The 27088-nt window shown below is 46.9% G+C and overlaps 1 protein-coding gene across 1 annotated transcript in view; it reads left to right on the top strand.

Annotated features, from left to right (window-relative positions):
* The window catches only part of LOC147663187 (centrosomal protein of 76 kDa-like), a 131485-nt gene extending 109076 nt beyond the window's left edge, over positions 1-22409 (top strand). Inside the window, exons 5-7 of the mRNA XM_086950605.1 lie at positions 19612-19797; positions 21198-21264; positions 21896-22409. Of these exons, the coding sequence (XP_086806731.1) occupies positions 19612-19797; positions 21198-21264; positions 21896-22409 (767 nt within the window). The remainder of the gene's footprint in view (positions 1-19611; positions 19798-21197; positions 21265-21895) is intronic.
* The last annotated feature ends 4679 nt before the right edge of the window (positions 22410-27088 follow it).

Genomic DNA, 27088 nt, shown 5'->3' with positions numbered 1-27088 from the left:
TACTAGACACCACGGGACACCAGGAGACACCACCCACCACACTACAGGAGCAGGATGCATCTTCACCTCAGCCATACACTCACTGCATATGTTGTGCTGATGGAAATGTTAACTTCCGTTTTTCCTCTACAGCCTTATTCGACATCATATGATAAAATATAGCTGAGCTGACTACCCCTCAAATGCATTACCACACCTAACGCGGCCGGCCCGCTGAGGTTGTAGGCGGCTTGCTGTGTAATTTCCCACCAGTACAGTATGCTCTTTTTTTATTTTATTTTTTTTATTCGCTGAACCACATTGCCGACCTGAATAGGGATGTATGCAGCGAAATTTGTTTTGGTACCATCTTCTCTACCTTAAATAAAGGTTTTCAAATCTTAAACAAAAAAAACTTACATCCTGCTGGTTGTTATGCTGATCATTATGCTGGCACAGTTGTGGATTTTATAAGGGACTCCAGATCTTGTGTACACCATTAGTATCAGTGGCCTACTTGAGATAAAGGTAAATTAAAGCAATTGCCTGTGCTACAGCGTTACACAGTGTTTCTGTCTATTCCTTGTGATCTAACATAATTCATTTCCAACCTGGTTCAGTTTCTCTGTTAAAAATATTACATGTTGTGTTGGAAACACACTATCTCTTGCAGCAGCAGTGAGCATTTGTAAGGAAATGCCTCTTCTTGTATGGTCACCCCCAAGTTCTTGGACTGATGCTGCTGGTTTTCGATTCTCAAAGTGTACACTGAGGCCTGCTAACCAGACCTTAGTGCCTGTGCCCTTACCCATAAACTGATAAGTCGAATTGACTCATACCCAATTGGCTAATCTAACATACCTGTAAGTCTCTAGTAAACGGTACTAGGGCATGTAAATAAGAGAGAACCGCAGGGATTTCAGCACTAGTTGTGCCACCCTGGGTGTGATACTTGTAAAACAAGACTCCCAGACTGCCATTTGCAAGCTGGAAGAGAAGTTTAAACTGCTAGTCCAACTTTGCCATTTAAAGTAATCATAAAGCTAGACTTCACCCTGGCATATGTGTAAGTCACCCCTAAGGCAGGCCTATCGAGTCCAACGACAGGGTGAACATATCTCATGGTGAGAACATGATTTATACATGTTCAGATAATAAAAATGCAAAACTGTCATTTTTACTGTGGGAAGGCGTGGTCAGCCCATTGGTGAGTACAGAGTTTCATGCTGACCCCTCAGGTGTGCTAACTCTGGAATGGTGCGACTAAAGTGGGTCATCCAAGCTATCAAACAACTTGTTACATAAAGCCGGATTTGATTCTCAAGTTGAAACTTTAACAAAGTTGCCACTTTGTTGCCTTTAGTCCTCTATGCCCAGACCAGTGGCACACAGGGCCCTGTCAGAAAACCCGTTCTTCCCCCTTGGGAAGACACGCTAAAGACTTCCAGGAAAGGATAGAAGGGGGTCAACCCTGGAAGGAGGTGTCACCTCCCTCCTGCAGGAAGCCACACTGCCCTTTGAAGGGCACATGGGTTTACACTTGGAGTGGGCTGCTCCATTGTTTAGTCCGACAGGTTGGCACTAGGGTCAGGAGAAGGGAAAGAAGTTGCCAAAGTGGTTTTCCAGGGGCGTTTAGCCCCTTGGTAGTTGCACCTCTGGGTTGGGCCAGGGAGCTCCACATGCTGGGAGATGTCCTGTCATATTGGAAGTGGGCAGAATGGTGCCTCCTGAGATGCTCAGATGCCACACTTTACAGGAAGTGATCATCAGATGGGTGCGAACCTGTTAGCCATGAGCTACCAACCGCATCCTGACCTAAGGGCATTTTCTGAGCATAAGTAGGTGACCCCTGGCACCCTGAACTCCGATCTCGACTGGATTGGAAGACGGACCGAGAAAAGACTGCCCTGCTGCACCTTGGAACCGGCAAAGAGAGGCTGCACCATTGTGGAGTGCATCTGATGGCTAGCAAAGGAGAGGGATTGTGCCATGTCCAACTTGAGGAGAAGTTTTCTCCAGAGTATAGCCAAGAGACTCCAAGGGCCAGCTGACTTGCCTCCTGTACGCAGCAGAGGGGCACAACAGCTGAAGAAGCCTACTATGGCAATTTGATAGAAGTCTTCAACCCACTGCCGTGCAGCACCAGGAACCTGGATCTGTCACACCAAGTTGCTCCCGAGTTCGCTGAGTCAGGGAATATCGTCGGAGAGCAGCTGCGACCTCCAGTTACCAGGAAGGATTGCCTGTGACCACGATATTGGGCGACAGGTAGTCCAGTAGTGACTGGACTTCTGCCTGCACAGAGAGTACTTTAAATGATGTTGACCCTGTGACCAGGATCACTTTAGCCCCTTTGTGGACTGAGGAATAGTTGCAGCAAGACCCCAGTCGACCGGATTGCATCCACAGCACCCTTGACCATCTTCAGCATCCTTCATCCCTTGCATCAGGACAACTTCTACACGAAAGCCCTTCAAAGGATAAAAGTGCCTGGAACTGACTGAAGACTACTTCAGGTGCTGAGGTAACTGTTTCTTGCTGGTCCACCTGACTACCTCCTTCCGAAGTTGGTCATCTAAAGTGACTCTAAGAGGCTGCGTTACGACTACCCTAAAAAAGCTTCCAAGTGTCAGGTTCCCTGAATTTGCCAGTGCTTGTTCGCAGTGGAGTGAAATGCTTTGATTTACTATACCTTGTGAATTTTTTGTCTCCGGAACCCTCCAGCATATCTTTTTTGTTGTAAAAATTAATAAAATGACCGTCTATTTTTATAAATTGATGTCAGATTTCTTTAGTGTCTTGTTGATTTCTTCTTCAATTGTTTTGGTGCTGTTTAAATACTTGTTCCTTTGTGTAAGCCTTCCTGCTCAGACCCATGGCTACCCAGTGTTCAGCTGAAGGTTTGACAAATGAAACCTAAGGGCCCTAAAGGGGTAGGTAAGTGTATTACATTGTGAAGTTGCATGCGTGTACAAACAAGCATTGGAAATGCAATAGGTCTCGCATTAGGAAAGTTTGAGCGATTGGTATTGTAAATGACACTTTTTTTATTTATGTGTTGGTTTTGAAAATAGCAAAATTAATAGCTTTGTCAGTTACAATGTCAATAGTTTTAACTTTCGCAAATGTGACACCTATAGCATTTGTAATGCAATGTGTGTTGTATTTACGTGACTTAGATGTATTGATATTACAAATAACAATGGCTTTTAATTTTGGAAATAATTAATACTTAAATAAAAGTTATTGTAATTTATAATGGCAATAGCTTAAACGTTTGTAAATAACTTTTGTGAAGATTATGTTCAGTGTATTTTATTGTGACGAATATCCAAGAGCATTGCATCTGCGCCTACACACACACAGAGCCACACACACACATATAGATGTGGTGGTGGTGGATCTGGGGGATATGGTGGTGGTGAATGTGGTGGTGGATGTGGTGGTGGTGGTGATGGTGGATGTATTGGTGATGGTGGTGGATCTGGTGGTGGATGTGGTGGTGGATGTGGTGGATGTGGTGGTGGATGTGGTGGTGGATGTGGTGGATGTGGTGGTGGATGTGGTGGTGGATGTGGTGGTGGATGTGGTGGTGGATGTGGTGGTGGATGTGGATGTGGTGGAGGTGGTGGAGGTGGTGGTGGTGGATGTGGTGGTGGTGGATGTGGTGAAAGTGGTGGTGGATGTGGTGGTGAAAGTGATGGTGGTGGATGTGGTGGTGGATGTGGTGGTGGATGTGGTGGTGGATGTGGTGGTGGATGTGGTGGTGGATGTGGTGGTGGATGAGGTGGTGTATGAGGTGGTGTATGAGGTGGTGGTGGATGCGGTGGTGGTGGTGGATGCGGTGGTGGTGGATGTGTTGGATGTGGTGGTGGATGTGTTGGATGTGGTGGTGGATGTGTTGGATGTGGTGGTGGATGTGTTGGATGTGGTGGTGGATGTTGTGGTGGTGGATGTGGTGGTGGATGTGGTGGTGGATGTGGTGGTGGATGTGGTGGTGGATGTGGTGGTGGTGGATGCGGTGGTGGTGGATGTGGCGGTGGATGTTATGGTGGATGTGGAGGTGATGGCGGATGTGGTGGTGGATGTGGTGGTGATGGTGGAGGTGGTGGTGGAGGTGATGGTGGAGGTGGTGGTGGATGTGGTGGATGTGGTGATGGTGGATGCGGTGGTGGATGTGGTGGATGTGGTGATGGTGGATGCAGTGGTGGTGGTGGATGCAGTGGTGGTGGATGCGGTGGTGGTGGATGGGATGGTTGATGTAGTGGTGGTGGGTGTGGTGGATGTGGCGGTGGATGTGGCGGTGGATGTGGCGGTGGATGTGACGGTGGATGTGGTGGAGGTGACGGTGGATGTGGTGGAGGTGATGGTGGATGTGGTGGTGTTGGTGGATGTGGTGGTGTTGGTGGATGTGGAATGCAAACACATTTGCACCGATTGCTGCAAAAGCCCGTTTTGTGCAGCCATCCATCTGTGAAAATATTATATTTGCACTTAGAAGGTCGGTGCAAAAAAAGCTCAGGCAAAATTCACTGCACTTGTACAAAGTTTGCATAGTCTGGCCACACTCAGAAGTTTTTCGTTGTCCAGGCTGCAGTTACACGTGTGCTTACAAGCATCTTTCTGAGCGTGTACGTGTGTGTTTGGGAGAGAAAAACAGCGAAAGAGAGAGAGGGGCATAATATGAGAGAGAAACAGAGACAGTCATGGAGACAGATGGGCTGCGGAAAGAGTGACTGAAAGAGAAAGAGTAAAAGAAGGGGAACAGCAGAGAGAGTCATGAAAGCTGAGAGCAAAAAATGTGCATGCAAAAGGGAGAACGAGAGTGCCACGGAGGCTAAGAGTAAATGTGTGTGTTTGAGCGTGCGAGTGAGAGAATACAAGGGACGAGTGATAGCTATGAAAGGCAGATAGAGCGTGCACTTGGGAGAATTAAAAAAAAAAGGATGCGTAAAGAGTGAATGATAGAGAAAGAGTTAAAGAAGGGAACAGCAGAGAGAGTCGTGGAAGCTGACAGCAAAAAATGTGCGTGCAAAAGGGAGGACGAGAGTGCCACGGAGGCTAAGAGTAAATGTGTGTGTGTTTGAGGTACAAAGTTTTCGTAGTCTAGCCACACTCAGATGTTTTTCGTTGTATGGGCTGCAGTTAGACGTGTGATTACAAGCATCTTTCTGAGCGTGTATGTGTGTGTGTGTTTGAGAGAGAAAAACAGAGCGAGAGAGAGAGAGGGGCAAAATATGAGAGAGAAACTGAGACAGCCGTGGAGACAGATAGGCTGCGGAAAGAGTGAATGAAAGAGAAAGCGTAAAAGGAGAGCAGCAGAGAGTGTCATGAAAGCTAAGAGTAAATGTGTGTGTGTTTGAGAGTGCGAGAGAGAATACAAGAGACGAGTGACAGCTACGAAAGGCAGATAGCTATGAAAGGCAGAAAGAGCATGCGCTTGGGAGAGTTAAAAAGAAAACAAGGAGAAACACGAGAGACGGCCTGCGGCCGTCAAAGTGAAAGTGGGGGAGGAGAAATGCGACACGGCAGGAGGGGGTGGAGCGGGGAGAGTGGCATGAGGGTGTGAAGCAGCCGGGGCCTTTGAAGTGAAGCTAAGCTTCACTTCAAAGGTGTGGGAGGAGTGCTGCTGGTGATTGACTGGCGATTTGATGATGTGCATGCGCATTTTAGGTCAATGCGCTTGCGCATTGACCTAAAAGCGCACGGGCACAGCACCAAATAGCCAGTCAATCGCCAGTCTAGGTAAAGCTTATTTAAGCCCCTATATATCGAGCTCCCGCTCAATGCGCATGCGCATTGAGATAGGTCGCTCGACCTAAAAAGGGAATCAACAGCTGTTTACTATATATTTGGTAGAAGTTACAAAAGAATAATAAAAAGTGTAACATGGATTGACTGCCACGATTACCACAGGGACAGGTCACTTTACCGCATGTAAGGGCCCATTGAAGGAAGGGTAATAATTACAGCCAATGGTAAAATGGTATGTTATTTTGGCAGAGATTTATATAGAGCTATACTGCCATAAGTATGGCCTTGCAGAACTTTCAGTTCCAGTCTCAAGGATTCCATTACAGACCTGTGATCGTGGGCGGTCGGCGGACTGGTAAAGCAGGCGCGGAGGCCGGATATAGTGGGCGATAGTGATTTATTGAGTGTTTTTGTACAAGGTATTTCGGGGACGGTATAAGGGTCCGGTCCAACACCCAGGAAGGTGGGTACGTCTTCTTCTCTGCGGTCCTGGCGGGATGGGGTCCAAGGATCGTCCGGTTCTTTGATGCAGCCGCCTTGCTGTGGTCGGAGAACACCTCGGAGGGCAAACAAGAGAAAAAGAGGGAGCCGTTAGCTGTGCTTGGACTCTTGTTCCGGTACCTTCACCGTTAACCCGGGAGTGTGTGGAAATGAAGAGGAAGTGGGGGCGGTATAGGTAAGGTAGGGCTCAAGGGAAGGAAAGAAACAGAAGTGTTCCGGGAGGTGGGGAGAGGGGTGCTCTATTATACAGTGTGCAGTGCGTATTTACAACCTAACTAGTGCTTACTGGTGACGTGCCTAGGATAGCGGGAACAATTTACACTGGGAGGGGTTTCTAACTATGTACACAGGCACAAGGGAGCAACTGGTACTCACGCGCTCCGCCGTAACTCTCCTCCGAGTTACGGCCGCTCTCCAGCCACCTCCGTGGGACTCCACCACTCTTCGGACCACTCCTCGCGTTCTCCTATCCCGTCTTCTCCGTCCGTCACCGGTCCAGCCGAAGTCTCCTGCCACAATCCTTCGACGACGCTTGTGTCTTCCCTTCCGGCTTTTCTGTATCCGTCCGTCGGAGGAGAGGCGGGACTTCCGGGTTCTCGGGGTATCCCTTCCGGTCCTGCGGTGCGTCTGATTGGTTCCTGCAAGGGAGAGAGGGGCGGGATGCCTGTCGTCAGGGACGCTGTTGTTGGGGAGTCTACGTGTCTGCCTGAACGGGATATGGTGCGAGGTGGTAACGGAGGGGATATACCGTCTCGGATATGGCGATCTTGGGGACCGAGATCACATTCCCTTCCCCTAGCTGTCTTTCTTGTACCCTTTTGGGACATAGGGTAACGAGAAAGGTAGTCCGCGTTACCTTGCTCCAAGCCCTTCCTGTGGACAGTGGCGAAGTGATATGGTTGGAGGGACAGGAACCAACGGAGGACTCTATCGTTGTGTCCCTTGTTCCGCGCCATCCACTCCAGGGGAGCATGGTCAGTGTAGATGGTGAATTGTCTCCCCTCCAGATAATAACGTAGGCTGTCTACCGCCCACTTTATGGCCAGGGCTTCCTTCTCCACCACGGCGTAGTTTTTCTCTCGTGGAAACAGTTTTCTGCTAAGAAAGAGTATAGGTCTCTCGTTTCCTTGGGGGTCTTTTTGAGACAGGACCGCCCCGAGTCCCTGTTCGGAGGCGTCCGTCTGTAAGATGAAAGGCTGTGCATAGTCCGGGCTAACTAACACGGGATGTGAGGTCAGAGCGTTCTTAAGGTCGGAGAAGGCTTTCATCAACTCAACCGTAGGGGATCTGAGGAGGGTGTCTGTTTTCATAGATTTTTTCAGGAGGTCTGTGAGGGGGGCCGCTCTTTGTGAAAAGTTGGGGACGAACCGTCGGTAGTAACCCAGGAGTCCTAGGAAAGCACGGAGGTCTCTTTTGCTCTGAGGGAAGGGGAGGGACTGTATGGCTTCGATTTTGCTCTCCTGTGGTCTGATCAATCCTTCACCCAGGAGGTAGCCTAGGTACTTCACGGTCTGTGCCGCTAGGGTGGTTTTGGAGGGATTAATGGTAAAACCATAAGCCCCTAGGGAGGAGATGACCTGGTACAGATGCTCTAAATGCTGGGACCAGTTGTCACTGTAAATCACGATATCATCGAGATATGCCCCGGCATAGAGAGAGTGAGGTTGCAGGATTTTGTTCATGGCCCTTTGGAAAGTGGCTGGGGCGCCATGAAGCCCAAATGGGAGGACTAGGAATTGGTACAACCCGTCAGGGGTGGAGAAGGCCGTCTTTTTTCTGTCTTCTTCACGGAGGGGGATCTGCCAATACCCCTTACAGAGGTCTAGCGTGGAGATGTATTGGGCCTTCCCTATGCGTTCGACCATCTCATCGACGCGGGGTAAGGGGTATGTGTCAAAGGAGGATATTTTATTAACCCCCCGGAAATCAATACAAAACCGGACAGACCCGTCCGGTTTGGGCACGAGTACTATCGGGGAATTCCACTCGCTTACCGAGGGCTCGATGATACCCATCTTCAGCATTTGTTCCGTTTCGTGTCGTATCACTTCCCTGCGGGCCTCGGGGACTCTGTATGGCCTTTGTCGGATTACCTTCCCGGGGATGGTTTGTATCGCATGTTCAGTGATGGTGGTATGTCCCGGGGAGGAGGAGAACACCTGTCGTAAAGGGAAGAGGACTGTTTCGAGTTCCTGTTTCTGTTGTGGGGTGATATCGGGATCGATACAAGGGGTGAAAGAGAGGGGATCTGTGTTAGCTGACCCACTTAAGACGGGTCGAGGACCTTCCCATTTTTTTAAAAGATTAACATGATAGATTTGAGTGACTCCACGAACGGGATCGATGTCTAGCTCGTAAGTGACTGGGGTCACCTGACGTAATATGCTATACGGACCCTGCCACTGTCCCAGGAGTTTTTGATCGGAGGATGGAAGCATAAGCAACACCAGGTCTCCTACCAGGAAGGTCCTGGGTTTTGTGCCTTTATCGTATTGTCCTTTTTGCCTGTTCTGGGCACTCTCTAGGTTCTGGCTTACTATATTTCTCATAAGGGCTAGGTGGGTTTTTAGGTTCTCCAGGTATTCCGGAAGGGGCCGGGTACGGTCGGGTTCTGCTTCCCATGCTTCTTGGGCCATGTCAAGAAAAGTGCGAGGGGGTCGCCCGTATAACAGTTCATAGGGGGAATACCCGGTGCTGCTTTGGGTGGCACAGCGAATAGCAAACAGGGCAAGGGGTAGCATATCTTCCCACCTCTTGGCTTCTAAGCCCAGCAATTTCTTAAGGGTCTGTTTGAGGGTGGCATTATACCGCTCGACTAAACCGTCGGTTTGCGGGTGGTATGCCGAGGTTCGAATTTGTTTGATCCCCAGGTTGGCACATACTTGTTTCATCAGAGAGGAGACAAAAGGAGTACCCTGATCTGTTAGTATTTCCCGGGGAAAACCCACCCGAGTGAATACAGATATGAGGGCCTTCGCAATGTTCTGGGTGGTGGGTTGTCTCAGGGGCAGGGCTTCTGGGAAGCGGGTGGCATAGTCAACAATAACCAGGGCGTAACGACACCCGCTCCGGGACGGTAACAGGGGTCCAATTATGTCCATCCCCACTCTGCTGAATGGTATGTCAATGATGGGAAGGGGTTGCAGTGGGGCTCTAGGGGGTCGGTATCTACTATGCTTTTGGCAGACTGGACATTCTTTGCAAAACTTTTTAATATGTTGATGTATTCCGGGCCAATAGAACTTGTCCAGGATTGTTTGGCTGGTCTTTTCTTCTCCGAAATGTCCTCCCAGGAGATGGCTATGTGCTAGGAAGAGCACTTTCTCCTGAAAGGGACCGGGAACCAGGAGTTGGGGTTTCTGTTGGACCCCCCCTTTCCGGTATAAAAGGCCATTTTTCTTAAAGAAGTAGGGACCTACGTTAAGGGGGTCCTCTTGATCCACAGCCCTTCTCCAGGCTTCCTGTAACAGAGGGTCTTCCTGTTGGGCTGCCCGGAATTCACGGTCCGTTTGCCAGGGGTGTTCATCCGGAAGCACTGGGTAGACGCCAGCATATTCCCTTTTCTCCTTCTTCTTCTGTGCTTTGGTTTTCGCTGATTTACGGGTCTGCGTGGGGGAAGACAATCCCATTGGGAAGGGGGCTTCTTCCCACCAGTGTGTCAGGGATTCTGTGGTGTCATGCAGCATTCCGGGCAATCCGGGGTAATCACTTCCTAGGATTGCTTGTTCTGGAAGGGCGGGGATTAATCCCATTGTGAGAGCTGTGCCGGGATCCTTTTCATGTTGGACCATTACTTGGGCGGTGGGATAACTCTTTGTGTCTCCGTGCACGCATTGTATGGCAACCATGCCGGACGAAGGGTTAACCGGGTGCGATAGGTCTTGAGGTCGGAGGACGCTCTGTCGACACCCGGTGTCCGTAAGAGTCATGAGGGTCTGTCCATCAAAGTTCACGGGACGTCGGAAGGGGGGAGGAGGGGCCCCTGGTACGGAGCACACATAGTTACGTGCCAGACCCACTTCCATCGGCTCATCCTTGTGTGGGCAGTTCCTGGCAATGTGACCGAATCCGCCACAGCTATAGCATTGTGGTCCGGGATTAACAGGACGATGTAGCACTGGGGTGGGGAAGAAGAGAGGAGGATCTGGTCTCCTCGGGACAGGGGGACGTGGAGGTCGTAGTCCTGTAGGGGGATGAGGTTTGTGGGGGTGGTCGTCCTTTCCTCTCTGGATCTCCTGTGCCCTGCTATAAGCGCTAGCAATTTCGATTGCTGTATCCAGCGTCAGGTGAGCATGCTGACGGACCCATCTTTGCGTGCCTGGGTGCAAAGACGATAGGAACTGCTCCAAGTAAATTTTTTCCAGGATATTCTCTTTAGTAGAGTTGTCGGGTTTCAGCCAGCGGTTGGCGAGGTCCTTGATTCGGAAGGAGAGGGCTCTGGGAGTCTCTTGCGGCCCTTCTTTTACTTGGCGCAGACGTACTCGGTAGGTTTCCTCATCTATACCCAACCGCTCAAGAATGCATTTCTTTACGTCGTCATATGGGGTATTGCCTTGAATATTAGCTTGCTGATAGGCCGCCTGTAGATCCCCTGTTAGCAGGGGGCCTAAATAATGAGCCCATCGGTCCGCCGGCCATGTGGCGGCCTGGGCCAGCCGTTCAAAGTTGGTAAAGAAAAAGTCAGGGTCCTCCCCCGGTACGTATTTCTGAAGTACCACTGACGGGAGGGAGGACATCGGGCGTGGTTGACCCAGGACATCGGTCAGTTTCCCCATAGCCTGATCGTGGGAGGTTCCCTGTCCCTTTAAGACATCATGGAGCTGTCCTCGATCGTCCTCGGCAGTTTTGAGGAACTGCTCCATCAACTTTCCCAGTTGTTCTTGGGATTCCGCCATCCTTTTCATCACGGCCTCCATTCCTCCAGTTAATCCCACTTCTGACACCAGATGTGATCGTGGGCGGTCGGCGGACTGGTAAAGCAGGCGCGGAGGCCGGATATAGTGGGCGATAGTGATTTATTGAGTGTTTTTGTACAAGGTATTTCGGGGACGGTATAAGGGTCCGGTCCAACACCCAGGAAGGTGGGTACGTCTTCTTCTCTGCGGTCCTGGCGGGATGGGGTCCAAGGATCGTCCGGTTCTTTGATGCAGCCGCCTTGCTGTGGTCGGAGAACACCTCGGAGGGCAAACAAGAGAAAAAGAGGGAGCCGTTAGCTGTGCTTGGACTCTTGTTCCGGTACCTTCACCGTTAACCCGGGAGTGTGTGGAAATGAAGAGGAAGTGGGGGCGGTATAGGTAAGGTAGGGCTCAAGGGAAGGAAAGAAACAGAAGTGTTCCGGGAGGTGGGGAGAGGGGTGCTCTATTATACAGTGTGCAGTGCGTATTTACAACCTAACTAGTGCTTACTGGTGACGTGCCTAGGATAGCGGGAACAATTTACACTGGGAGGGGTTTCTAACTATGTACACAGGCACAAGGGAGCAACTGGTACTCACGCGCTCCGCCGTAACTCTCCTCCGAGTTACGGCCGCTCTCCAGCCACCTCCGTGGGACTCCACCACTCTTCGGACCACTCCTCGCGTTCTCCTATCCCGTCTTCTCCGTCCGTCACCGGTCCAGCCGAAGTCTCCTGCCACAATCCTTCGACGACGCTTGTGTCTTCCCTTCCGGCTTTTCTGTATCCGTCCGTCGGAGGAGAGGCGGGACTTCCGGGTTCTCGGGGTATCCCTTCCGGTCCTGCGGTGCGTCTGATTGGTTCCTGCAAGGGAGAGAGGGGCGGGATGCCTGTCGTCAGGGACGCTGTTGTTGGGGAGTCTACGTGTCTGCCTGAACGGGATATGGTGCGAGGTGGTAACGGAGGGGATATACCGTCTCGGATATGGCGATCTTGGGGACCGAGATCACAAGACCACAGTCTGTTTCCTAATGCATAGGATTATCAATAAAGTGGAAGTGACTGATAGAACTTGTATGTGTATGGAAGTCATGCTGTTAGGTGTGTGAAGCCGGAAATCTTTACCTGTCTAAGTACGTGTCACCTAAAAGATTGGTTTGGATAGTGCCGTCCTTGAAATATGTGTTTGAGGGAACTTAAACTATGGTGTCTTACTTGGGAACACAGTATCCTCTTAGATCACTCTAGCTGTGAGGTATAGGCTGGATATTGGTTTACTGTCCTACATGTTGTCTTGGACATCAAATAATATTTTATGAAATGTGAAGAGCACTTGTGGGCTCAGTGAGATCCAAAGATATAATGTCTTAGAGCTGTTTTTGGTGTGTGTCAGTTGGTCTGGCTAATAAGTTATGTTGAAGGTTGTGATTGTTTAGGATTGTGGTTGGTACATCTGTGAGTACAGTGACATCAACTATATGAAATACGTGGTGGCAAAGTTTCCCAGATCCAGGTAACGTTTTCCAGATCAACTGGTGACTGGCTGTGCAAGTCCTATTTTTTATTTAGATTCTGGGCCTTTTATTCCTGGGTTACTAACACGAGAGTACAAGGACCAGAATATAAAGAAAAAAACCTGGACTGTGATATCTAGTCGTGCATGGGCATTAGAAACATGGCATGTCTTTGGAATAACTGAACTTGTGTTTATGTATGCTTGGTGTTCTGTGTAGTATGTGCTGTTGGGTGCTGTCTGTCATTTAATGGGAACAAACTATTGTGCGCACCTCTACATGGCACTCCACATCCAAGTGCGGTTCCAGTATGTGTACACAGTTGCCAACATTTCAAAATGAGAAACTACCACCAGATGGTGTAAATTTACAGTACAGTGGTAATTCTAACACCAACTGTATATGTCTTAATTCCAGCGATAATACCATTGCCACAGGTAATCTGTACTAGAAGAAGAAAACTGCACCTGTTGGCTTTGCCAATGCTGGGAAAGGTAGCAAAAGCATTGCTTTCTATATAGAATGTTTATACTAAATAAAGAACTGAATGTGGCAAATAGTGTGATGATAGATTTTAAGAATAGTCACTCATGCATTCCAATGGGATCACTTCATGCAAGCAGAATGATACATCAAACAGCCAATACTACAAGGTAAGAGAGGATTACTCCTCTCTGCGAAGACAAGGCACACACTATATTTTTTTTAAAGAACTAGAAGCTGTTTTGTCAAACCACACCTAAAATACAGAATATAACAACACAGAAAAGACCAGCTCTGAATTGGTCTTATAAAGAAAAACAGCTCAAAACAAAAACCACTGGCTGCTACCTGAAAGGAAGGCTAGGCGTGATTTTCAAACAATAAGGTAATTTAACCCCTTCCAGGCTCATGACGAGCTGGGCTCGTCATGGTGTAGCCTCCTCGCACACTGATGACGAGCCCAGCTCGTCATGGAGCATGGGTTTTTTAAAATCTCAGCATACGAGAAGAATTCAACTAGCGCGGATGTGGTTAATAACAGAGGAGTGGTCTCTTTTCCTGGGTCCAGGTCTCTGTGTCCATGTAATTCCAGTTCGCACACCATTACATGCCAGTGTTTTTTTCCAGTCTGCAGTAACATTTTACCCTCCGTATATATTTAGCCTGCCTGATGAATAGGACTAGATACTGTAAAAGATGACTCTGGAATGAAATGGTGCATTCTGTGGCTAGTATTTTTTTTTTTTTTTTACCACCGCCAGTTATTAGCATTGGTGCCATTTACTGACATCGATATTGCAATATCGTCAAAGATAATGCAACATTACTTTGGTAACCGTGCACTAAATGCTGATGGGAGGCAGCATTAGGGACAGAAGCCTGTGCACTGAGGCATAAGACAGCGTTCCCTCTTATGGCAGTATAGCACCATTTCAGCAACCAGGAAGGAACCTGCTGAGCTGCAGAGGCCAGCGGAAGGACCTCACTCGAGTACTCCCGTCGACCTACTGTGGCACAAAGACGAAACTCAAAGCGTCGCTATAAGGGGCAGCGAACCTTGATTTGACGCGGTGAAAAGGGGGAGCCTGTATTAGATTTGCTTTCATTTCTTGTGTTATTGGAGACAGTGACAAGGCGTCGAGAGTGGAACTGGTCGTTTCTATGTCATTTCCTACAACTGTCATTTTAAAAAAATTTTTTTTTAGCAAAACTAATAAAAAAGTGCAGAGTGAAAACCTCCAAAAGTACAGAGCGAAAAACGAAAGGTCCAAAATAAGCAAGGGTAGGCCGGTGACCTGGTGGCATCTCATGGCTGTGAGGAGTCTCCAATCCCTTCCCTTTAATCGCCCCGCACGGGATCTGGGTACCGTCTAGATCTGCCGTTTTTTCCCCGCTTCCCCTGTTGTAGGTTCCCTCTGCTCTTCACCTCGACGCCAGTAAGCGAGGTCAAAGGTCGTCGGTTGTAGCTATCATCATCGGGTGACACGCTCTCCTCTTCTGGAGTTGGAAGCTACAGGCCCGGACAGGTTCATGATGGCACGGAGCCCACGAGACACCCCTGATTCAAGCCTTTTATCAGCCAGACTAAACTCTACTTCTAATTTATGCCTTCGACGGGCCAGCATACAAAGTAAAAGCCCTGGGTTGTTTACTGAAATAAGTTAAACATATAATACACAAAGCGCTGTTGCAGACTCTTGGGCGGTGTCTCGTGAGAACGGAGACTTCACAGCAGAAGAGCAAATAGTTCTGCAAGGAAAGCTCTTATTTCCTGATTAGAGGGGATTATCTGATGTCAATACTCGCTCATTTCTCTTCCCACCTACTCAGGTTAATAATGTACTCGCACGGGTGTCTCTGTACGTGACGCTGCCTACGGAAATAATAAGCAAAGCAACAAAGGTGATTGGCCCATGCTGCCGTTTTTGCTGGGGTGCACGACGCACCGTGCAGATAAAATGATGGCGGACCAGAGAGGGAGCATAGCTTCAAGGAGTTCTGCCTCCTGATTGGCTGTTGAAATAAACACTGAACACTGAGCCGACGCGGGAATCGAAACCAGTGGTGCGCGCGCACCCGAGGAGTGGGGGTAAGGGAGCTCGAAGACGCCGAGACAAGGTAGGGGATGTGTGTGTAGGGGGGGGTTCTCTGTGTATGTGTGTGCGTGCGTGTGTGTATGCTCGGCGGGGGGGGGGGGCGGTATGTGTGTTTGTACGTGTTGTGAACAGCCTGCCGGAATCGGAGGGCGCGCGACCTGATCCCGGCAGGCTGCTGCTGCTGCATGCGCGTGCCAGTCTCTTGTCCTCTCCCTTTCAGTCCTTGAAAGCGAGAATGATTGCAATAGTCTCGCTCTGCAACAGCAGGCCTTTGGCCTGCAATCGCAGGGCGAGACCTAAAAAGAAGTGAAAACAGTTCTGTTGAGCAAGTTTTTGCCCTAAGATCACACCTTTTTGTTTAATGATTTTATACCTGTCTGTTATACATTTGCTGATTTTGACTACTACATTGCTGACTTCCTGTGGAGGTCAAGCTTATTAATTTGTTAATCCTCATGCTTGTACCTCGATCTCATGTGTGACTGGTTCTTGATCTCACATCTATCTCTTACCTCCCCCTCATGTAAAGTGCTCTGATAACCTCTTGGTTCATGTTGGCGCTATATAACACTTTATTTAAAAAAATATAATAGACCCCATTTCTACATAGCATTTATATGTTATAATGTAGAAAACACAGAGGTTAGATGGCGCATCACCACCATATGGACTGTGGTTACTGCTCTTTCCAACATATTTTATTTTTATTTATGAAGTTTTGTGTTGCGCGAACTTGACCAAGGGGGGTAAACAGTATTGGAAAAATAACTTTCCTTATATATACGCGCAATAGCGAGTGGCATTGACGCTAGCTGCTTTCTTTTTCATCATTAGGTGAACTGCTGCTATTTTGCTTTTAAATTTCTTCACCTTTTAATCTGTTGCCGCCTGCTCCCCGCTCCACCACGGGTTTGCCCGCTTGTTTTGGAGGGAGCAGCGGTCTTTGCTGGTTCCGGGAGGAGGCGGGGAGGTGGAGCGCTGACGTCAGCAGCCAGCTGACTGCCAGGCTTTATATTCCATGCCCCTCACTGCGCGCAGCGGGAGTGCCTAAGGCAAGCTTATCTGCGCCCGTCCGCTCCCATCCGGGGCCAGGGGCCACAACCCCTGCCCCGTTTGATAAAGACAGCAGAAAATATTCTCCTGGATTTTTACGAGGTATGCAGAAGAGATCGAACACTGACTGCATCGCCCTTAAACCAGGCAGCCCCATCTGTCCTTGCCCCAGCTATAATTTTACGTGCACCTCTTTACAAAATAGGATACAGTTGGCTAATAATGTCAGTAACATGAACCCTATTAAATCATCATCAGCGGGGGGAAGACTCATAGGAGATCACCTTATAGGGTTTACATTTTATAATTTAAATTCCAGATCCCTAGCAAAGCACAAAAAAGATAATCTTTGACCTACATATTTCTCAGTCACAACCAGACGCAATATTCCTTACGGAAACCTGGCTACATGAAAGCTCGGGCCTGACATTGCGGCGGCCCTTCCGTCCAATTATTCAATTGTTAGGAAGGATACAGTAGACAAACTTGGAGGCGGTATCGCGATAACCTTTAAAAACGAATATTCTTGTAAATGGGAAGCTGTAGAAATCGAATGGTGTGAAGCCGTTTTTTTCAGGCTCTTCCTTTCTCCTCAGTTTACACTCACAGGCTTTCTACTGTATCGACCACCGGGCCCAGTGGGGTTTTGGGCCACAAGCTTTTCTGAATTCATGACCCCTTTCCTGCTCAATGCTGCTAATTTTACTATTGTTGGTGACCTCAATGTACATTTTAATGACCCTGCATGTAAGACTGGCTCTTCTCTTACTTCCGATTTAGAAGCCATGAATATGTTTCTTTGTAATTCAGGTCCTACCCATAGGGCGGGCCACTTGCTTGACCCGGTTTTCTCAAATTTACCTAATGTTCTATGTCAAAAAGCCCTTCCATTAATCTGTTCGGATCATTTTCTGGTATGTTTTAAGATATCACTCGACCCATGGCCCAATAATTCCTTCATCCCTTTATCTAAACATAAGTGCAGAAATTGGAGGAAGTTGAATATCGACTCTTTTTAACCATCATTTAGCCACTAACACGCCAGCTATCCCTTCCATTGAAATATCAGATGCCAAATCCATCCACACTTGAATTCTTTGAAAGCTTGTCTCCCTTTATCCTTCAAGAAACTTAACAATCACCGCCCCCCTGACCCTTGTTTCACTGAAACACTAAAGGTTGAAAAAACGAGGTGTAAAGCTTTGGAAAGACACTGGAGAAAAGACTACGCTTTAAATTCCAAATAAAACTATAAACTGGCCAAGAGAAATTACAACTCCCTTTGCAAAATCGCCCGTGCCGAATATGTAAATAGCACCATTCTATCAGCACAGAATAATGCGAAAGTATTGTTTAAATTAGATGGCGAGCTCTCGGGAGCATCCTGTCAACCGATGCCCACGGTACTTGACGAAGCACATTGCAAAGTCGTGGCGAAATGTTTTATCGAGAAAATTGAAAAGATCTATACGGAACTTGAGATGATAACTACCAAAGCGGAGCAGCAAAACAACACCGTACCTCAGTGTAGACTGTAACAAGTCAGAGGAGACCCCTCTATACGTACTTTCTCATAAAATCATTAGCTAGCAACCACTGGACTGTCCTTTAATGGTATTTTAAAGAGCCTTAAACTGCAGCCCATTATGGAGTTACTTAATGCTTCTTTGAAAGATGCCATGCTACCTGCAGAGTGGAAACACGTAATGGTTCTTCCTCTATTGAAGAAACCTAACGCAGACCCATCAGAACCCTCCAATTTCCGACCGATTTCTCTCATTTCTGTTTTTTCAAAGATATTGGAAAAACATGTAAATCAACAGCTCGTGCAGTTTGTGGAAACCAATAAAATCCTGAACGTATCGCAATCAGGATTCAGAGGCGGGTACTCCACAGAAACCACTCTTCTGGGAGTTACCAAAAAACTTCGCCAGCTCCTTGATAAAGGGGAAACGGCGGCGCTTATTTTGTTAGACCTAAGTGCCACCTTTGATACGGTGTCTCACCATACTCTTATAAAAGTCCTTCAGTCACTAGGAATTGGAGGCGCAGCCCTGGATTGGATCATAGACTTCCTCATGGGAAGAACTTTTCAGGTCTTTTCGTCTTTGGCGAATTCAAAGACCTATGGATCCCCTATGGAGTACCACAGGGCTCGATTTTGAGCCTCATGATGTTCAATCTTTACGTAAGCCCGCTAGCCACCATTGCGGAAGATGCTGGGTTGTCTATCTTTTCATATGCTGATGACACCCAGCTTCTTTTTTCTTTATCTTCCAATGATCCCTCTAAACCATCTTCCTTACAGACTGGGCTGAATAAAATAGCCATTTGGATGCATACCAACTGGCTAAAATTAAACGGTGGAAAAACAGAGGTCCTGGCCATGGGGAAAGATAAAGATCTTTGGGGTCCACGTCACTGACCTCTGGAAATGGGTACACTTCCTCAGCCAGTTCAAACTGCTCGCAACTTGGGTATAGTGATTGATGATCAACTGTCCATGAAGCTGCAAGTGGCGCCGTAAGATGCTATGGATGTTGCTTGGACCTACTCAAAGAACTCTAATTCAGGCTTTAATAATGTCGAGATTGGACTATGGCAACATCCTGTTTCTAGGAGCCAATAAGGAGGTGATATGCAGACTGCAGGTAGTGCAGAACTCGGCGGCGAGGTTGCTTTGTCATGTACCCAAAATATCCCCCTTTTCAGGCTCTCTCCAGGACCTCCATTGGCTAAGAATTGAGAGCCGGACTAAATTCAAGGTCTTATGCTACATGCATAAAATTAAATCAGGTACAGTTCCCCGTTATCTATGCTCCTTGGCCCAGACATATCACCCGACACGTCTGCTTAGATCCTCTTCCCAAGCTAAATTCTCAGTCCCAAGATTCAAAGTAGCACACATGGGTGGACGTTCCTTTTCTTATCTGGCCCCCATGTTGTGGAATTCACTCCCACTTTTGCTTCATCATGAAACTAATCACAAAAACTTAAGACCTAGCTATTTAATCAGTAAATCTTGTCTTTCTGCTGCATTTGTCCTTGGCGCCGGGAAACCTCCGGGTAGCTGTGTGCCCTACAAATTTAATTTAATAATAATAATAATAATAATAATAATAAATGTGCATAGCATGCTACTGCTGGGATTCCCAGGTGTACAACAATATAGTAGTCAATCAGGGCATCAGAGCAGTGAAGCCAAGGCCTTTTAGGGCAGAAACTTGTTAATTAGGATTTTATACACTTAATTTTTGTTAATTAAGTTCCTCTAGTCTCACATATTCTTCTCATATGTATTTCTATCATGTAACTTGTGTACATTTCCTCTTTGGCAGGTGATGGAAGTAAGATGGCAGATGCAACCACTATGTTGTCAATTTGTGATCCAGTACATTTGGTTCTAATAAAAACAGACCCATCTGGCGAGACAACATTGGTATCGTCTCATTTTCTGCCGTGGCGCTCTGTCCTTGGCTCAGAAAATGGAATTGCCACTATTGCTGTGGAACTTCTGGGTGTAGGTAAGTTGATGTCTGTAGTGTAGCACTCTGTGCTGAGGCTATTATAGAAGGTTGTTTTGTTCTGTGCAGTCGAAAAACCTTTTGAAGAAATACATTAATGCACCGGGGTAAGAGTGCTATTTTAGTCACAAAACTAAACATGTGAAAGAGAGTATGAACCAGCTTGATAGTTGATCTATATCTCTGTACAGTTGTCATGATGAAAAATGATTGTAGGTATTTACAGGCTGGGGTTACAAGTGTAATGAAAAGGGATGTAGGTGGCTACCCATTAACAGAGGAGTCTTCCAGAGGATTGCTGCCAGAGAGGGCAATACACAGGCATATAAGGCACTGGTTAACACGGGAGACAATCAGTTTTTGAAGGAACTTGACTCAAAACTATCAGCACCTTCTGTTTACCTGAAATGTATTCCAGAGAACTACCAAAGAGAAATAGAATTCCACTTGAGCCTTCTCCCTCTCCGTTTCACTCGCCTCTTTCTGGCCCTCTTTCTCAAGCTCTCTGCTCTTGCTATCATTTCCATACCTGTGTTCTCCTCCATTGCTTTTCCACATCTGTGCTCTGTTTTCTACACTGCTCTCTTCTATTGTGTTTCCACACTTGTGCTCTTTTTTTCCACACCTGTGCTCTACCTACTCACTTTTTCCCCACACTTTATGCACTGCTTTTCCTTTTTTTTCCACACATCTCTCTCTCTCTCTGGGCCTCTTAAACCCCTTGTGTGAATTTCTCCTTTCTGCCATGGTCTCCTCTCGTTCTGCTTCCCTGCTCCTCGCTTGCCCTGCATGACCCTTCCAGCCTCCACAGACTTCCCCACCCCTTTCGTGCAGTTTCATCCTTCCTCCGCTCCTTACGTTTCCTGCATCTTCTTGATTTTTCCTGTGTCTTTCACCCCACTCTAGCCCCACCCCCTGCGCTTCTCTCCATGCCAGACCCTACTTAATGGCTGCTGGGCACGCTGAAGGTGCACTAACGGCAAGCCTGTCTGCGCCCGTCCGTCCCTGGACTGCGCCCAGTGCTATGACCCCTGGTTTGTGAAGCCCCGACACTTCACAGCAGATAACCTCTGCTCTCTCAACCCAGAGAGCCCAAAAGCCCACACCTGGCCCATTGCTGCACAAAGCACAGTAGGAACTTTTTCCTGCTTTCACTGCAGCTTTGCTTGCAGCATCCCCCTTACACACGCACCCGCACTCATAAAAACCTATACTGCCCACCCTGACCAGCACCCCACAATACGCCATACTTGACTCTCAACAGACACTCACGTGCATGCTTCTTGACACCTGCTGTCTCGGCAAACACTCACTCAAAATCTGGGACCTCCTAAGCAACAGCACTCCAGACATCTTCCTGATGGAAACCTGGTTGAACCCATTGTCATCTCCTATTATAGTCATGGGCATCCCATCAGAATACAAAATCGCATTTAAACGCAGTCTCATAAACCGGGAAATGGAATCGTAATTCCCTATAAAGACATAATCAAATGTGCCACAACCACGGACTCTGACTCCCTCTTTATGAAAAATATGCACTTCAGTCTCCAAACAAACGGCAGCCATACAGGCCATACAGACCACCAGGACCAGAAAAAACTTCAGCAACCTCATCTCAGATGTCATCACTCCTCTCACCATCAACTCCAAGGACTTGATACTACTCAGCGACTTTAATTTTCACTTGAGAGTATCCATGGATCCATTCTTGGCCGACTTCTTCGAAAGCCTGAACAACATTGGACTTTCTTAGCTCGTCACAGACCACACACACATCGCAGGACACACCCAGATCCTATTTTCATCTCCGGCAACAACCTTAGATACACTTCCGCCTCACTGTTCACTTGGACTGACCACTCCGTTATGCACTTTAAAATCTGCACAGCGCAAGCCAAAGCATCCACCATCATCAACCTACCCAGGCAAAACTGGAGCTAAGAAACTGAAGCTGACTGGTACACCGCCCTTGAAAGGACCATCCCAACACCACAGACAGCATTGCCAAGTATATCCCCAACTTCCACTAGTGGATCAAGCCCTGTGTAGACTCATTTGTACCCTTCAAAATTCATGCACATTGCAAAACCAACAGACAGGCCACCTTGTACATAGACAAGCTCCGGGCTTTTAAAAGATACTGCAAGCAGCTGGATAGAAAATGGAGATCCAAAAACAAAGTTGACACCAGATGTACCTACAAGGCCGCACTGGGGCACTACCACAATCTCCTGAGAGATACCAAGAGAAGAACCTTTATTGACCAAATTGAGGATAGCTCCAACAACCTCATAGAGATTTTCTCTATCATCAAGGAGTTCACCACGCCAGAGGCCACAGCCAACTCCATCACTGCTTCTCAGGAACTCTGCAACAACCTTTCCAACTTCTTTTACAGCAAAATCGACAAGATCTACAGTAACTTTCAAACAACAACCCAACCTCAAGAACATCATCGCCAACCTGACGATTGGCAGCTAAAACACTCTCCTAACCAACTGGAGAACACTCACGAGGAAGACACCACTGCAATCATGAAAACTGCCACTCTGGGTCCCCAACGTATCCTTACCCCATCACATTTACAATGTGGGATGACCACTGATTAGCATCATCCTCACCCACTTTAACTCCTCCATCATATCCGCCACCTTCCTTAAAGTCTGGAAAGATGCAGCATACCCTCCTCCAAAACTTTCAACCGACCCCACCGAGATGAACAACTTCCATCCCATCTCCCTGCTTCCGTACCCAGCCAAACTGATAGAGAAGACAATCAACCAACAGCTCACCAGCATCCTTGACCCCCATAACCTACTCAACCACACCCAGTCTAGTTTTCGAAACAACCATAGCAAGGAAACAGCACTCATTGTTGCCATAGATGAGATCCATACCATACAGGACCGTGGAGGAACCGACGCCCTTATACTGCTTGACCTCTCAGCTGCATTCTATACCATATCCCACTCCAGCCTCATCAGAAGACTGCACGACAAAGGCATCCAATAACCGGCCCTCCACTGGGTATGTTCCTTCCTCAGAGGAAGAACACAGTGAGTCAGAATTCCACCCTTCACATCAGAATCCAAGAACTTGACCTGTGAAATCCTCCACGGTTCATCACTCAGCCCAACCCTGTTCAACATTTACATGACACCACACACTGATCTAATCAGAGCACGCAGCATCTCCATCATTTCCTATACCGATGACACGCAATTCATCTTATCAACGTCCGACAAGTCCACCATCACCATAACCACCTTTACGGAATGCATGATCACAGTAGCAAAGTGGATGAAAACCAACTACCTGAAACTTAACTCCGACAAGATTGAAGTGTTGATCTTCGGAAATAGGAACTCCCCCCTGGGACTCCACTTGGGCTTCAGAGCTTTGTTCCACACCAACCAATCTTGCAAGAAACCTTGGAATCATCTTAGACACAGGTAAGCGCAGTAAGCTCCTCCTGCTGCCATATACTCTGCATGCTTCAAAAAATCTTTAAATGGATTTCCAGGAACTCCAGACGTACCGTCACACAAGCCCTCATCACCAGACCTTTCAGAGCGCCGTAGAAAGACTCCTCCTAGACTTCCCATGGCGCACCCATATCACAATACACCTCAGAGAGCTCCACAGACAGCCTATACATAAACACTGCCAATTCAGACTCTTCTCTCATGCATACAGGACTATGCACAACAAAGGGCCAGCATACCTTAACAGCAGCCTTCACTTCCACCAATCCACGATACATCTTCGCTTAGCCTCATGAGCACACACCTCCATATCCGCAAAAGCAGATGTCTAGCTTTCTCACACATCGCAACCAAAACCTGAAATGACCTCCCTCTACACATTAGGGCCTCCTCCTCACTTCTTGCATTCCATAAGAAGCTAAAGACCATGTTTCAGAGATTTTTCCCAATGAATGCTTGCAGACAGCAGTCTTCTACTTGTCTGCAGCTGTTCCCCTTTCCTTGTGCCCTCGGCCAGTAGTTAGTCTTTCAGAATCCTTGTGGATGTTGGACTGCCATTGGTGAACTCACAGATTTACCTCCTTAACATGTCTCTCTGGCCATGTCCCCCTCTTAGCCTGTATTATTTAAAATTTCTTTTTACTTAACTCTCCTTTTCTGACTTTGGATTTTATCGAGTTTATCTTTAGTTTAGTCAGGCCAGCTTCCGAAAACACAATAACTGTAAAACTAAAGTGCACTTATTCTGCTCAGTCAATGAGCTCAACAAAGTTGGGTACTTGTACTCTTGAAGCTTTCAAACCTTCATGTACATCTCTGCAGAGTTTAATTACTGGAGATCATCTTTGTGTAAATCTTCTAGTTTCATTTTGTGATTCCTTTTTGTTCTTTTGTGAGTTAGGCCTACTGTAATCTACTGACCTTGCGCTGAGTGGTGCAGGTTCTAATTACTGCAGTGCCAATTTTTTTTTTAACTTTGAGATCATGCCCGTTTTAAATAACTATTTTCACTTCTCTCATAGAATGAGTTTACAAACCTTTTAAATTGCCTGCTACATGTGAAGACTACTACAGTGAGCGGGCCCACAATAATAGTCTTCCGTGTAGCACATAAAACAATGTTGTATGGTGTCCCATAGTAAGCTAAATGCCCCCAAATACTTGAAAACGAATGACAAACGGAGAATTATTATAATTGTCTAGGAAAATGCCTATGAAGGTCTATGTGGTTTCAATTTGCTTTTAAAATATGTAATGCTTGTCACTATAGCACAGGAACCTCTTCCAAAAGGTTAGAATCTTAATCACAGCATCACCAGCCCGTGGCATAGAGACAGCTGCATGCTGGGCAGCAGCTCTGTATACCAGATTGTGTTGGACCTAGTTGGTCCCACTCTGCTGTAGCAGCCATCCTTAATGCTACTTTTCTTGCTGGGGTCAAGTACCACCAGCCACATTGTCTACATACTGCCTCTTTCTGTTTATATGGATATTGAGGGGGAAACGTCATTTACAACGAAGTCTTTTCCACGCATGACGTTATTAACGATCCACTTACCCCGCAATCGTCTCTTCAACGCAGGTGCCTTCCACGACCATCTTTACCACGCAAGTGGTATTCCTTTTGGTCGTCCTGCTTGTAAGTTCTGCGTGGCCTTGGGGGGTTGGGGGGGTCTCCCCCCCCCCCCCCCATAAAAAAATAAAAAATAAAACGAGCAGGCTACATAAATTAAAAAAACGAACTTCAGTGTCATTTAAAAGTAAAAGAAAAGAGCCGCACCAAAGACGTGGCGTGTACGTCATAATTGTAGTCCTTTTTTAGTTTTGGTAGACGTGTTTTGACGCATATTTCAATGGTGGATGGAAGTAAGAGCTGCTGAACATAACGTTTTTTAAATGTGATGTTAGAACTTGCGTTCTGAAAAGCTGCGTGGTAAAGCCACTTGCGAAGTAAAATTCGCGTGGTAATGCCATGCGGAGTATTTGTATTCGTGGTTAAGTCATATATTCATATTGAGGCTGTATTCTCCCCACTCCACCCATATGTTTGGCAGGGACCTCGGTACTGGCATTTCTGCCTATTGAATCTCCATACCTGCCAATGGCCACTCACATTTATAAGGGTGTTTGTTCCTTGGTATAATGTCCCAGATGTCATTTACAATCTAGAACACTGTGATGTTTTATCAAGGAGGCTGGTGCCGCCAGTCTCAGGAATGCTTGAAAATTCTAGAAAAGAAGACCAGCTGCTGTCTGCTACATTGAGACTTTGGAGCACCGCTCTATCACTGCACTTATAAAACATTCAACTTACGGTATGTAGAAGGCCAACATTTAGGACCACTCACCCCATGGCAGCTGTGCCGGTAGATTAATCCTCACTGTACACAACCTCCTGTCCATGAGTTTCCTGACAGGTTTCTTGAAGACACTGAGATTTTTTTTTCCTCAAATATGAAAAATGCAAAATTATAATTATTTCAACTTAGTATTCTTCATTGCACATTCCTGTCCCTTAGCCAACTCCTCGTGATCTATCAAAAGATCCTTGACAAATGTCCAAGGAATAGGAAGAAAATTTATCTTTTACATATTTTCTGGACATGTCCAACATGAGCCCATACTTGGAATAGATCATTCATACAATAGAAAAAGTAGCATATACTAAAATAAGTGCAAGTTCAAATGTATTAATGTTTATACGCTTGTCTTTAAAACAATATTTACAATCATGATCATTAAAATGATGCATTAAAAGACCCTGACCCTTCAACCCTGCCCCCAACCAATCCAGATTCCAAGCCTAACCTACTGACAAGACCCCACAGAGTCTATTAATACAAGGACTCCAGTCTGCATTCTTGCACTGTAACCCTAGGATACAACATCAGCCCATCTAACGTGTATTAGAACTACAAACATTGCAGTACTAGACTAAACTTCTTTTTTAACATTTTACTTTGTCACATATAATATCTTAAGATTCCATGTTCACTAAAAGTGCTTGTGCTTCGTTACGATGATTTATATTATAGTTAATATATTATATTTCCTTAAAAGCGGGTTTAAAATCAAACAACAAATCCTATAAAAATGTAAACAGTCTATTATAGCCAAGGCCCGCTCTAGCGTTTAACAAGGGAGCAGGACTTTAATGCCGGTATAGCCCTGCTACGGAGGGCCATAAGGCTATAAGAACATTCCACCTCTAGAGGGCAGAATGTTCTAACAAATTAAACACCAGTTTCACTGAGCTCGAGGGGACTGAAAGCAACAGCTGTGAATGACAACACTGGAATGTTGGGAGTTCCGGGCTTCTAGCTGCCATTAGAAGCATGTAGCACTCCATTGTTTTCAATGGAGCTTCCAACATTCCACGTTGGTTCAAATTCATGTGACCTCGGGTAACCTTGTGCGTTATGGTAGTGTCAAATATGCATTTCCCTGCTCACACAAACATACAACTTTTGCTCTTCATTTGGTTTATTTTCCAAAATTCCATCACCTTTTACCCCATGGCCCATAAGCTGAGACAGTGATCAACCACTGCATGCCCTTGCTTAAAGCCACCATGTTCCATTGGGATTCTATCATTGCACTCCATCCACTTCTCAAGGGAGATCAAAATTACTTGCGAATACAATGTCACACCAACGTCAAGCAGGCTTATCAAGGAAAAATTACCCAGGACACCCGTCTCCCATTTTTTTGTGAATTGGCTGTATAATTGCACTTTTCCAGCGTGGCGGGAATGTACCAGACTTTGTTATAGAAACAAAGACTTTAGAGAGGAAGATTGCCCA

The sequence above is a fragment of the Lissotriton vulgaris genome, unplaced genomic scaffold, assembly GCF_964263255.1.
Source record: "Lissotriton vulgaris unplaced genomic scaffold, aLisVul1.2 SCAFFOLD_2786, whole genome shotgun sequence".
In the NCBI taxonomy this organism is placed as follows: domain Eukaryota; kingdom Metazoa; phylum Chordata; class Amphibia; order Caudata; family Salamandridae; genus Lissotriton; species Lissotriton vulgaris.
This window is presented reverse-complemented; position numbering and strand designations above follow the sequence as displayed.